General features: G+C 42.0%; 1 protein-coding gene and 1 long non-coding RNA gene across 8 annotated transcripts in view; one reads left to right on the top strand and one right to left on the bottom strand.

Moving 5' to 3' along the window:
• The window catches only part of LOC309533723, a 77876-nt gene extending 72697 nt beyond the window's left edge, over positions 1-5179 (bottom strand). Inside the window, exon 1 of the long non-coding RNA XR_014220435.1 lies at positions 5091-5179. This is a non-coding gene — a long non-coding RNA (uncharacterized lncRNA). The remainder of the gene's footprint in view (positions 1-5090) is intronic.
• SORCS1 (sortilin related VPS10 domain containing receptor 1) overlaps positions 1-14281 on the top strand; it is a 384134-nt gene that overhangs the window by 306176 nt on the left and 63677 nt on the right. For all 7 annotated transcript variants that reach the window (XM_082225237.1, XM_082225235.1, XM_082225232.1 and 4 more), the window contains exons 10-13: positions 2944-3090; positions 7172-7274; positions 7987-8063; positions 13660-13751. In XM_082225237.1, coding sequence (XP_082081363.1) covers positions 2944-3090; positions 7172-7274; positions 7987-8063; positions 13660-13751 — 419 coding nt within the window. The remainder of the gene's footprint in view (positions 1-2943; positions 3091-7171; positions 7275-7986; positions 8064-13659; positions 13752-14281) is intronic.

Here is a 14281-nt window from a genome sequence, read left to right as displayed (position 1 = left end):
CTTGAGGGACATGGAGGGTGTATACAGGGTGTGACTAAAGCCACAGAATTTTTCTGCTTTTGGGTTCAACCTATCATTAGTGTGCAAAGGAATGCTCTGCACTTACTCTCTAATAATAGCAACATGTGACCAAAGATGCAGACAATCAGTTGCAAATCCAGCTGCAAATCCATTAAAACATCAGGTCAAAAACAGCAACTGTACCTCTCTAAATGGTGCATGTGGGAAGGCCTTTACTAAGGAGTTGTACCTTCTTCCAAGTGAACAAGCTAAGATTGCATTGCATCTGTGCACTAACATTGCGGGAAAGCACTTTCCAAGGTGGCTTGTGCCTTCTCACTCCGAGAAAAGATTTATGACTAGCATGAAAGACGGAGTCACAGAAATTCAGAACATTTTTCTACCTGATATATAAAATGCTGTTTAGTCTTTCATGACTAGCGTCTCCCACAGAGAGAAGCATGAGAGCAAAGCGCAATTGTATCAAAATAACAGGAAAGAAAGTTACAAACAGAGTTTGGGCAGGGGCTGGAGCACAGTACTTTTTGCCTCCTTTGGAGTACTTTCCCTTTCAAACTCACACCCTGCTAGACATGCACGCATTAGAAATTTCCCCAAGATTTCAGCATACAGTTTGAAAACGAATCTTGACTTCACTGGGGCTTGTGGGGGACTCAATAACTGCGTTTTAGCTTCCTTTCATCCTGGTGAAAGCAACTTGGAGGGAGGTTAAAGAAAGCAAGTCTGGTTAATGTAACCACTCCTTACAAGTCATTCCGCAAAGACCAAGTTACAGCAAAGTTCAGAAGTACATAAGAACACAGGGAGCTCCCTTATACCAAGTCAGACCATTGGTCCATCTGACTCAGTAATGTCTACACAGATTGGCAGTGGCGCTCCGGGATTTCAAGGGAGATGGTCTCACTTAGTTCTACCTGGAGATGCTGGGAACTGAACCCAGAACCTTCTGGATGCACAGGACATGCCCTGCCATTGAACTGTGCCCATCTCTTTTGGCATTTCCTGACACTCATGTGTTACAAGTTCCTTTGGGCTGCAATAAACGAGGCTCCACACCACCATAATGTGTATGTGATAGTTTCAACCGCATCTTGCATTCCTTCTGCTTAAAAAAAATGTCCCCAAACTCCTGCTACCATACCTGCCATTGTTCAGGACATGCACACAGATTGCATGTTCATAGGCATACTCTAAGTATAAATTATAACATCGGGGGCGTGTGTGTCCCACCTCCTGCCTCTACGCTGCCTGCCTCATGTGCTAAGAAAGGAACTGCCCCCATTCAGCTTCTATTTGTGTTTCTTCTTCAGATCGTCATTAAGAACCGAAGTTAAAATGCAAGTAACTTTTCCTGCTGCTACAATACTTTGCAGCTGGGTGCCAATTAAATAATAACAGCAGAGAAGAAAAAGGCCCCTTGGGTGACATTATGTATCAGTTCTTGTACTCCCCTGCCAAGGGAGCAGTTCGTGTTGCAGGAACCAGAAACACTCTGCTGAAAGACCAAAGTTTTAGCCCTCCCCTCTCATCCTCCTGCAAACCTAGCAATTGGCACAGTGACAGGTTGTCTGTCATGCTGCTGTAGATATTGTGCTATTGATTTCCAGCACATAGGGAAAGCCAGACCTGTTTGACAAAGCAAAGCTGTTTCTCATGTTGCTTCCTGCATCCCATTCAGTTTTATTTAGAGCTGAACAAATTGCCCTTTTCAAATTTGTAAACCATCTTTGTGTCTCTTCCGAAGGCCTTGAACTTGCTTTTCTTTCCATTTCATTAATTGGAAGTTTAGACCTAAGAGAGCTGCTTGACGACGTGACTGCTTCCGCAGGGAAAAAAAGAGAGAGAGAGAGAGCAGGAACAACATGTGTTTCTGGCCAATGGCTTCACCGAATTGTTGAATAATGGAGCTGGAAGGGAACTTGCAGGTCATCTAACTCAACCTCCTCCACAGTGCAGAATCTGCAATGCAGGAGGCAACTACAGCAAGCCCTTGGATGCTGTGGGTAGCCTTTTAAAGGAGGATCAGACTATGGAAGATAAGTCTATCAAAGGCTTGGTGGTGAATAGTTCTGAGGCAATATTCTTCCATTGCTAGGGAAGGAAAGGCTACCTGTGCCCTTTTCTGGGCTTCCTAGAAGCATCTGAATAGCTATCTCACAAAACAACATGGTGGTAGTCTGATCCAGCAAGGCAGGAACCTCCAGGAACCTCCATATTTGCTTTGGCTTCTTCTCCAGTAGCAACTGTAAGAGGGAGCTAATCACACACACACCAACCAACTACTGTGTCTTATATGGCACAACCAAAAATTTCCAGGGACTTAGCTAAATTAAGGAAATTCATAGGAGACAAATTGCCCAGCTCCTTCCTCCTACAGCCACATGTGTGCTCTAAACAAGCTAAGGGAGCCTCCTGAAGGATGTGAGATGAGGTACAAGGCTACTGGATGGGGAACTTTCATAAACTTCCTTAACATCACTTACCTTAGGACTCAAAGTATTAAAACTTTGGACTGTTTCCACCTTTGCTGGCAACCCCTTGTACCCCATCCGGAAAGGAAGTTGCCCTCCACAAGGCACAAGGGGGTGCAAGAGTCAGAAGGAAAGGGGGAACTTTTATTACTTGGGATTTATTAAGTTAACTTACCATCATATCCAGACCATTATGTTCCCATCTTTGTTTCATGACTTTTCATTGCCCAAACCCTCCCTTACAGTGTCTGAACTTTGAATCCACAGTGGTGTCTTATGTTATTCCTTTTCTAGCCTGTGGTTTATAAGGCGGCCTTTGATGCATTTTCCACCCGAGTCTGCTGTATACTCAGGCTATACACCATACCCCAAAGCTGGATTTGACAGGTAACAATGCATGCACAATCTGTGTCAAATTTATCTGTTTTTCAGCCATGCCAATTTTTCCTAGGTAGCAGGGATAAAGGGAATGTTCTTGGCTAACAAGAAGATTGACAACCAAGTGAAAACTTTCATCACCTACAATAAAGGAAGAGACTGGCACTTGCTACAGGCCCCAGACACAGATCTGAGAGGAAACTCGGTTCATTGCCTCCTGGTAAGTGAAGGTTTGTGGGGACAATGGGGCAGGGGGTGGCTTTTTGTGACAACAGAATGACATGATCCATTAAAAATAAATGCATCTTCCTCCAGGGTTGCCTCTTCCCCAGTAGTACATACTATGTGAAAACTCCATTATGGAGGTTTCTAGCATCTCTGGAATGAGAATCAAGCTGTTATTGTATTTAAGGGGGGAGCATGTGCATTACTGAACCTTTTCCCTGATGCATTCAGTTTTGGCAATATAGGATGGACTTTGTGCCAAGTCAGAACACGAGATGGCAAGAGGGAGTTCTTTGTAGGTGCAAATGGGAGACAAATTGGATATTTGTATGCTTAGATATCTTAGGGTGTCCCTGGTGCAAATAATAGTACCAGATGATGGTATGGAAATCTACACAATAACTTGTGGTAAAATGTGTGACTTCTTGTCTCATAATCTTCTTCTCTCTAAAAAGGATATGTAGGACCTTTGCTTAAAATGGAAACAAATACAGTGGTACCTCGGGTTACAGACACTTCAGGCTACAGACGCTTCAAGTTACAGACTCCGTTAACCCAGATATATGTAGTATCTCGGGTTAAGAACTTTGCTTCAGGATGAGAACAGAAATCATGCTTTGGCAGTGCGGTGGCAGCAGAAGGCCCCATTAGCTAAAGTGGTACCTCAGGTTAAGAACAGTTTCAGGTTAAGAACAGAACACCGTTCTTAACGGTGAATGGCTGTTCATGAAAGGCTGTATATTTCCCTTTTCTCCAGTCACATGCACCTCACTAACTCATTTCAGCAGACCAACCTAATTAACACCTCTTGGACTGTCCCAGTGCCCTGCTGTCAATCCAATAGTGAAGATGCACTATCAGAGCAATTCTGTATGGTGTTGAGTTCAAATATTTACCCCTAACCCCAAGAAGGACAAGGAAACCCACCTGGGCTCTTGCACTTGAAACAGCTCACAACAATCTGGGACCAGAGCAAGTGCCATAGCATTGCATATGTACTCTAGGCAGATATTTGAAGTTATTGCATAAAGGGCAGAATGCCTAGCTTACTCTTGATTATACATGTAAAGATTAGGATCAGGAAAATGAAGCTGAATTCTGTAGAGATGTGTCAGCCTTGCAAGACTTCTCTCCCCACATCTACTTTTCATTTCTCCTAAAGTTTCTTGGCTAGTCTGCGCTTCTTTGCTCCTCACCCGATCAGGATTTGTCTGCCATCTTGTGGTCCTCAAGGGTACTTAAGAAGGAGAGGGTAGAACTTTTCCTCCAACATATACATAAAGGGTCATCATATCACGTGGATGTCTGTCAAATGGCAGGTGTAAGAGATTCAGAGAAGACCGCGAAGATAGGGCAGAGAATTCCCATAGGCCTCAGAGAGGAGGAAGGGGAGCAAAACACGCCAGCAAAAGTTCAGCTTGTGCTGTGCCCATCAAAGCAAAGTAGGGGAGAATTGCGTTAAACTTTTACCCTGTAAAATACAGCAGCAGTCTTAAACCGCCCAATATGAAAGTATTAAAAGGAGAGAGACTGAGGAGGCAGTTATCTCAACTGCGTTGCAGTGCTGAGTAAATTACTTCAAATTGCTCATGGTTTAAACATGCCAGGGAAGTGGTGGTGTGTATGAGTTTGGTTTTTAAAGATGTGTTTCCCAGCTTGCCCTTCAGAATAGATAACATTATCAAGGCACATAAGTCTTCATGCCTTTTGCAGATGCTCTGCAGCCCACCGAGTTTGCTGCTTTGTAACATCCCCAGTTGGATTGCTACAATGTGTGACCCTTACAAGGCTGTCAGTTACTGTTATGGTGTTTGGTATATTGTTCTTGTGTAGTGACAGGCTCATTCATTTGATTCTGCTCTGCTCTGCTCTGCTCTGCTCTGCTCTGCTCTGCTCTGCTTGCTTGCTTGCTTCACCCCCATCTCTTTTGTGTTGCCTTTTGTGACATCCACAAGAGATCACACCCTACCTCCCAGTGCTTGGTATCCTACTCACCTCTTGGCAGCACACGCCATATTGACTTCACCATACTGAAAGCCTCTCTGAAGAGGCATAAATGCTGAAGAACATGAAGAACACTTTTGCTCCCAGGGGTCTCACCTTGCATTGGGCAGGCAGGGGAATGAATCATCTGATACAAAGCTTGTTGGCATTTAGTGGTAATCTGCTTCCCAGTGGCTTTTGCGGTTATTTATTAACTGAGTAAATAACAGGTTGGGAAGTAACCTTGGTAGGCCTTTTGCATGTGTAGCCACTGAGATTGTTTTGATCTTTGAGGGATTATGCTAGCCTCTGGAGAACATTACAACCCCGGGCATTAGGAATGAAGAGGATATGCCCTTGTTTTTATTATTTGCATTCACTGTTCTTCTCTTCCTGCCACCTGCTGCCAGCAACCGCATTGGAGAGATGCTACAGATTTTTTTTTATAGTTATGATAGAGCTTTGCTGTGTGTTGGGAGAAAGATAGCTGTTCCCTCTCTGTAAAATAATAATAATAATAATAATAATAATAGCATCACTAGAAGCAGGAAGGTATCCCTCTGTTTGCTCTCTGAATCTAATGTCATAAGTATATTTAAAAACAAATAAATAAGAACTAAGAGGAGACCTGCTATTAGGCAGATGGTAGGCCAGCCACTTAGGTTGCAGATGTGGGGACAGTAGCACCAGTGCTGTGCTGGTGACAATACTTATACTGGGCTGGCTACTTTACCTGGCTGCCTTCTCCCACTGTGTCACAGACCATGCCATTGAGAAAGGTCTCTGACTGAGCAAGCAGGCAGGCAGGGAGGCAAACAGCTCAGGCCAAACAGCTCATCAGGCACCATTCATCCATTACTCTGCTTATATCCATTTGTTTAAGCAGCCAACCAGCAGGTGCCAGGTGGCTTGGTGAATCAATAGGGACAGATGTTATAGAATCATGGAATTGTAGAGTTGGAAGGGACCCTGAGGATCATCCCTGCAATGCAGGAATAAGCAGCTGTCCCATACAGGCATCAAGCCTGAAACCTTGGTGTTAACTGGACCATGCTCTAACCAACTGAGCTATCCAGCCTGTTGGAGGGCAAATCTCTGTGTGGGGTGCCCTTCACCCCCTGTGGTAGCCTGTCATCCCCAGGTGTGTTGGAGGACCTGGTCTGGTCAGCTTCCATATGTAGACTAGAATGCTAGGTGAACGGGCATCACCTTGACTTTTGCTTCGGTCTTAGGCTGGCAGTGGTATATTGTTAGATAGGGCAAATACCTCTTTCTGTTCTAAACTTAAAATTTTAAAACAATAGCTAACACTCATGAGATGAAAAGGATTTTTGCTGTTGATTTCAGTGCAGTGAGAATGTTGCTTCAACACCAGCTAAAGGTCACATGTGAATGGCAGCAGGTGGATGTGGAGACATGCCTAATGGTTGCTGTGCATGGATTTCTTAGGCACACAGAGCCTTCACACACACACACACACACACACACACACACACACACACAGTCTGTGTGATCCTTTAAGGTGTTCAGGTAGGACATTGCCACAACATCTTTGGCAAACAGGTGATTGACACAGTCACTGCTTTTAGCAGCTGCTGAATATGTGGAGCATCCTTAAGCATACAAGTGATTTAAGAACATTGGCTATTGTGGCACCTTAAAGACTTGTGAGCTGGATTCAATTTCATCAAATGCATGGGGTGTGATCCTCAGTTGTCAGCCACACAAACACAATGGTGTAAAGGGGAGAAATGTAAAGTCTGCAGTTAAATAAGAGTGGGTTTTTATTTATTTTTTAAAGTACAGTTTGTGAGAATTCAGTTATAGCCTAAATGTATGCAAAATTATTTTTCACAGTGGCAGTTATTGGTAGTAACACAGTGATCTTAGCATTGCTTAATAAATCAAACAAAGTGCTTAGGGGATGGGAAGGAAAATCATTTTCTCCATTTAGACCCAAATGAATAAAATTGAACTTCTTAATAAATTACAGTTTAGCAACTTCAAACTGGAGATTCCCTCTGAAGTGTCTTTGGAAAGTCTACCCTATGCTCTCTACTACTTACATGCATTTTCTCTTTTCTTTCCCCAAGCCCTATTGTTCCCTTCACCTACACCTGAAAGTTTCAGAAAATCCATACACTTCAGGCAACATTGCCAGTCGAGATACTGCTCCAGGCATCATTGTGGCTTCTGGTAGGAAATGTTTCAGTTCTATGTATAGATGTCTGCATCACTTTTTACAACAAAACAACTACACCACAAACTGGCTTATAAGTATAAAACCAAATTTACTAGAATAATAGCTATAATAGAGATAGACTTATAACTATTCAAACAACAAACATACTAAGGTCCCATGTGCAAGACAAAGCCTGGAGATACTGTAAACATGGAGTGGATAAATGTACAACTCTATCTTGACAAGTTACATGTACAGTAAATGTTATACAGACTGGATAAATGAACTGTTCAACAACCGTGTCTACATCACTTTTTAGACTGAGAGTTGAACTCTTCAAACTGCAGTTAATGTGGAATAATGGTCACAAGGCTTGTAATCTCACCTCTGACACTAGAGGGCTGAACATATCATAGAGGCCTGAACATGTCATAGTCTCTCACTTTCTAGTTCCCCACCATCATCATAGAATCATAGAATTGGAGGGTCATTTAGTCCAAACCCTACAGTGCAGGAATTGAACGTCATGAAAACAGTACTGATTTATCTTACAGGTTTGTTGTCAGCACATAGTGCACTTTAAACATAATGTTTGAAAGCTCTGTATAAATGCTTATCATCAGGATTCATTTACGGTACTAAATTGGCCATGTGGTGTGGCTATCAAACCAAAAATACACATTCTTAAGTTGTTAACTTCAGATAATTGTGGGGTTTCTTTTACAGGTAATATTGGAAATGAGTTGTCGGACAATGATATCAGCATGTTTGTTTCATCGGATGCTGGAAACACGTGGAGACAAGTGAGTAGCAAATGAAAACAATTGCCAGTGGAGGCCAGGTAATGTAAACTACTTGCAAAAAGTAGCTGTGCCATGATAGGGAATCTGTAGCTCAGAGCTGCATGTGCCGCTCCTCCCCACCCCGGTCTAATTTCACATGGCTCTCTAGATGTTGCAGGCCCACTCTTTGAATTGCTACTCTGGGAATTATTTCTTGTTCTACATCATGTGTATATATGGGGGTGGGTTTTTTTTTGGGGGGGGGAGATGTGTTTGAGTAGAAGTGGCTGTTACTCAGTGATGCAAGTTGGGATGAGGGGACCCTGCACTGAGTTGTAGAGTGAGGGGAGCTAGGCAAGTCTGTTGCACAAGGGCTGATGAGCATCACTGGTTCTGGTGGTGCTTCAGCCAAAATTCACAAACAGCCAAATTTAGGTTAAATACAGAAGTTATCCCTGAATATGATTCAGAAAATTCTCACAGCCTGACTGAGACGCAGTCTTTGTGAACTCACTGTGCAAGTTGACTCAGTCTGTAGGAGTTACTCTTCAGTGCTCATTCAGTATTCATCTGATATCTGTATTCTCATGATATTTTCCTTAAGAGTCTTTCAACACAAGTCATTACATTTACATCCTCAAGATTTATGCGTTATGGAATTTTCTTTTTTAAAAAAATGAAGTCGTAAGAACTAGAAATGTACTTTGTTTCTTCAAATGAAAGCTCAGCGTAGGAGTCTCGAGATGCAGAAATCTCACCCAGTAGCAAATTCTCCACTTGCATAGGACTGAGTGGAACCTAAAAATATGCACACCCCCAATAAAGGTCATTGAATTGAAGCCACTGCTACAAAATTGGAAGAAATGCAATCCATCGCCAGATCAGTTCACATATTCCAGGACCCATGGTGGGGGGTGGGGAAGGTGAGATCAAAGTTCAGGGGATCATGCTCCCATTATTGAAGGAGCAGAATCATAATGAAACAACACATTGGTTAGAAAAAACAACCACCATAAATATAAAGTATGATGTAAATTCAGTTAAATATTATCTTGTGACAAAAAAGGGAAATTGTTTCAAAAATAATGAGTCTTCTTTTTGTCTAAATCAGGCATAGACAAGCTCAGCCCTCCAGATGTTTTGGGACTACAATTCCCATCATCCCTGACCACTGGTCCTGTTAGCTAGGGATGATGGGAGTTGTAGTCCCAAAACATCTGGAGGACCAAGTTTGCCTATGCCTGGTCTAAATGGATGCTTCTTGTAATAACTGCTGCTTGCCATGCTGTTTGGGCCTTTTGGGTACCACAGAAATTGACTAACCTGGAGGATATTAATTTTCTTCAGTTGCTATAAGAGTCAGCCCCACAACCACAGAATGTTTAGCTGGTTTATGTCCTTGATGATGCACCCAAACAAGTAACATTTAGCAAGTAAACTTAAAGCATCCTGGAGCTAATAAAACATCAACTGTATTAGGAGTAAGACTTCTGTATTTACAGAACACCTGTGTGCTACTCTTTTAAAGGCAATTTATTAGGGCTTTTATGAGTTTTCAAAGTGCTTGTATAGATGGCCACCCTTGCACAAATCCTCATGAGCACCGTCAGGCAGCAGAGCAGATACTTCTTGAAATCCTTGGATGGCTTTGGGTTCATTTGCTTGGAATATGTGAAAAGAAATCTCAATTTTTTTTGGGGGGGGAATTCAAGGCTTGTACATTTTACATTTGATATTTTCAGTAAGAAGGCAGTCTTAATAATAAGGGCTGAGTTGAACAATCTTCCTCTCCAGATTTCATGGCAAGAGTTGTGACTCAAAACTCAAAACTTTTCACAAAGACAAACCAGAGCCACAACCTAGGGCTTCCTGCCCTTAGGAGCCAACCCCTAGGGCCAAGGTCTTTTGCCCCCCCCCCATAAAATATTTGAGAGGGGCAGGCCCCAACAAGGTTGATGGGCACACTTTGTGATTGATTATGCAGGGAAGGGCTTACCTGTTCCCCATGTTTTTTTCAAGTGCCTTCATCTGATACAATTCTAAATGCTGTTGTTATCAACATTATAGCCAGTCCTTTTATAACACTACCATAATCTTTTATATCCCTTTTATAACATTGCCACATTCTTAACAGCCAAGCTACAGCAGGAACTAAGACGTCTAGGTGCTTAAATAAATACTTGCCTCTATTCTATTTTAATTCATTGCCTTTCTGGTTCTCTTGTTGATCCTTGCTCCTGCTCTTATTATTTTATGAGAACAGGAAAGTGCCATTCATTATTTACATTCCCTTACTCGCGGTAAAATATTCTTATTAACTTATAATGCAAGTCATACTAACTCTATTCCTTGGTTATCAGAGCCTTCGGAAAATATTGCAGATTCCACCACCATCACAAGATAATCAGTGAAATAAAGGCAAATAGAAACCTCTCCTAAAATCCAACAGAAGTATTAATTAGAAAGTAAATTTGACAGTGCAAGCCTATGCATGCCTACTCAGAAGTAAATCCTGTTGATTTCAATAGGACTTACTCATAGTCTAAGGCTTTGCAATCCTAAGCACCTTTTAGAATAGGTCTTATTTGAATTCAGTAGTACTTGCTTTTTGTTAAAATACAAAGCTGATATAGCTTAATAGCTATCTAATGCAGTCTTATCCAACCTAATGCCCTCCAGTTGTTTTGACCCACAACAGCCATCAGCCCCAGCCAACATGGGGCTAACAGTCTAAGGCAGTTCCCCCCCCCCTGTTTTTTCTTATGCTACACTTAAATAGCCCTAAATATCAGCCCCAATAAGCAGCACAGATTTGGGGATTATTATTTTTTCCAGATTTCATGAATATCCCAGGGGAAAGCTATCCACAATTGCACATACAGTGGTACCTCGGGTTACAAACGCTTCGGCTTACAAATGCTTCAGGTTACAGACTCCGCTATCCCGGAAGTAGTACCTCGGGTTAAGAACTTTACCTCAGGATGAGAACAGAAATCGCACAGCGGCAGCGGGAGGCCCCATTAGCTAAAGTGGTACCTCAGGTTAAGAACAGTTTCAGGTTAAGAGCGGACCTCCAGAACGAATTAAGTTCTTAACCAGAGGTACCACTGAGGCCTTCAGGAGCCCTAGAATTGTGACCAAAACACTGGAATTGCGTACATTCTGGGAATGGATGCAAGGGTTTATGGGTTCATCTTGAATTTCACAGAGAATGTCCAATCTTTTCTTCAATGCTGGGTGCAACAATGTTTCAGTCACTGGGAGGCTAGAGGCTGTGGCCTTGAGAATCTGAATTGGGTCTTGCCAGATCAACCCCTGTCTTGTCCTAGATGGTCTATCAGACAGATCAGAGACAGCGAGAATGGCAAATGGAGCACCTTTCTTGTCCTGAAACCATTAGCTTCACAGAGGTTCTTGGTACTATAATCCATACAAGGTTTAAAATCCAAGAACACAATACTTAGGTGTGATGTGCAATGTAGTGGTTTATTGTTATGCACATCTGTGAGCTCATTTAGGATATGTCTTTCTCCATAATATCCAGCACCTCCACTGATTAAGAGATAAGGGGGATGCATTCAGATGCAGTCTCCAATCATTAGCATCACTGAGTGGAAAGTGAGAATAGCAGTTGCCATTTTGAAGGCAAATTAAAGCTGAAGCAGCATTTAACAAACCCTCTGGCAGGAACCCCATCCCCATCCTATCACGCCTTTTGTTACCTATTTTTGATATGAACAAGAGAATAAAAATAACATGCTAAAAATAACTCTGGCATTGATCCAGAAAGAGAGAGAAGTACAAAAGAAGAGCCTTGCTAAATAAGACTAAAGACTTATTTAGCACAGTATTCTGTTCTCATTGTGGTCATCAAGAAGCCTGAAATCAGGACATGAACTCAGTAGTAATCCCCTGATCATGAGGCAAGCAAAGCACATCAAAGCCTATTCCTGCTGGACTCATCCCCCACCGCACCCCCATGGTGCCACTAGTACTTTTTATATTGTGAAATATAAATTTCACATAAATTTCAATAGGATGTGTGGATTTCAGCTTTAAAATACCTGCCTATCAGTTACCATTCATAAGAACAACCTTCTGTTCATCTCTCACACAACTAGAAATTGTGATTTCCAAACAAGTTCTTCCTCTCTTCACTCTTTGTCCCCCTGCCGGAGTACAAACATGTAATGAGCTTTGGCAATCAGGTAATGAGATGGACAACAATGCATGGTTGTTGCACATCAGTAAATATGTTTTTAGTAAGTAGTTGGCGTTTAATTAAAGTGCAATAACTACCCTCGTAAAGTGGAGTCAAGTACATACTTAAGTGGAATTAACAAAGCAAAGAGTAAGTGCTGAACTGACAATAACTTAGCCTTCTAAACATATAATGTTGAGGGTCATTGCTAGCATGCCGAATTCCAAATGCATTTATGGTTGCTGATTTAAAGCATATACGACATATAGATATATTTATTTATTGGGGGGGGGAGTTAATTCCTTATAACCAAAGTGGTGTCTCTAGTAAACAAGACCCTCTAGTGGGTCAAAGAGGAATGGACTCTATTCCTTATCTTTTGGGTAAATCACTTTGAGCCTTTATTTTTGGAGAAAGGGAATACGAATAATGATAATACAGTGGTACCTCTGGTTATGAACTTAATTCATTCCGGAGGTCCATTCTTAACCAGAAACCACTTTTGCTAATGGCGCCTCCCGCTGGCGCCACACTGCTGGTGCACGATTTCCGTTCCCATCCTAGGGCAAAGTTTGCAACCCAAGGTACTTCTTCCGGGTTAGTGGAGTTTGTAACCCAAAGTGTTTATAACCCAAGGTACCACTGTATCAACATCAAAAAGGAAATCATTCTTGCCCACAGTGCATGTTATTCTGAGTCCATATTTCTTGTTGCAAACAGCACATGCTTAAAGGCCCCATTTGTACTATATGTTTAGAGCAGTGTCATACCATTTTAAACAGTCATTGCTTCCCCCCCCCCAAATCTTGGGAGCTGTAGTTTGTTAAGAGTGCTGATTTTTTAGGAGACCCCTTCCCCCCTCACAGTGACAATTCTTAAGAGTGCTTTAATAGTCAGTCACTCTTCCCTGGAAATTTGGGTGAACATGTCTGTGATTTAGACCCCCTCGGAGTGTGGTGGTTGGTGTCATCTCTGTGGTTGCTTCCAGTGACATTTCAAAACCTCAGTCCCTGAGGTGAGGTTCAGCTGCACAGTGTATTTACATAGCACACAAGCAAAGCACTTCCCAAGAAGTTGTGCCATCTGTATGCAAAGCAGAACAATGGGGGTGGGGGCAAAGATGGGGAACTGGACTGAAGCAATGAGTTGTTACCAGTGATGATTACTGCTGCATCCAAGTACATGTGAAGAGGGGCTTGGATTGCAGCAAAATCCTGCAAAACCTTTCTAAGCTCAGTGTTTGTGTATTTGATATATTGAACCCTAGCAGAATCACAGACTAGACCAAGGCCATTAGGAAGTCTTTTACTGATATGATTGCAAAACTGTGACCTAAGTATCTCAGTGTTGCCTAGAAAGCATGTGTTCCCAGACTAAGGCAAGTTAAACTTAGTCCTTTTTTATGTATTTCTCCAGATCTTTGAAGAAGAACACAGCGTTCTTTATCTGGATCAAGGTGGGGTTTTGGTTGCCATGAAACATACGTCACTGCCTATAAGACATCTCTGGTAATTACTGTAACTTCTCTGATCTCATTAGTCATGAAGTCCTTCATTATATATTACACGCCATTGGCAATCGGGCCATGACTAAATATTTTAACTAAGTGTCAAGATATGCCAATTAAGAAACTGACACGCTTTCTCTTTTGATCGCACTAAAGCTATTATTACAGTTTCACACACAAGATGTGCAACAGAGTAAACCCTTTAATGGTCCTATTGTCATTTGGGTTAATATTAAGGAGCTGAACTCCTTTACTTCCCCTGAGGTTTGGGAGCCTGGGATCAAAAAAATATTAGTAATCACAAACCCTTCCATCTTCTAATCTGACAAAGTTCCATATATTCTTTTTATATACATGATAAATCTACTGTTTAAGAATCCTGCAAGATATATGGATAATTGTAACCCCCCCCCCCCGACAGTGTTTTGCATTTATCAGCACTGTATTTGATCCATCTACCATTTTACTTCATATTCTTCTAATGCCATGAGATTATTTTGAAGACTCACACTCAGGCCACACTGCTTCACA

The sequence above is a fragment of the Podarcis vaucheri genome, assembly GCF_965113315.1.
Source record: "Podarcis vaucheri genome assembly, chromosome: 5".
Classification (NCBI taxonomy): domain Eukaryota; kingdom Metazoa; phylum Chordata; class Lepidosauria; order Squamata; family Lacertidae; genus Podarcis; species Podarcis vaucheri.
This window is presented reverse-complemented; position numbering and strand designations above follow the sequence as displayed.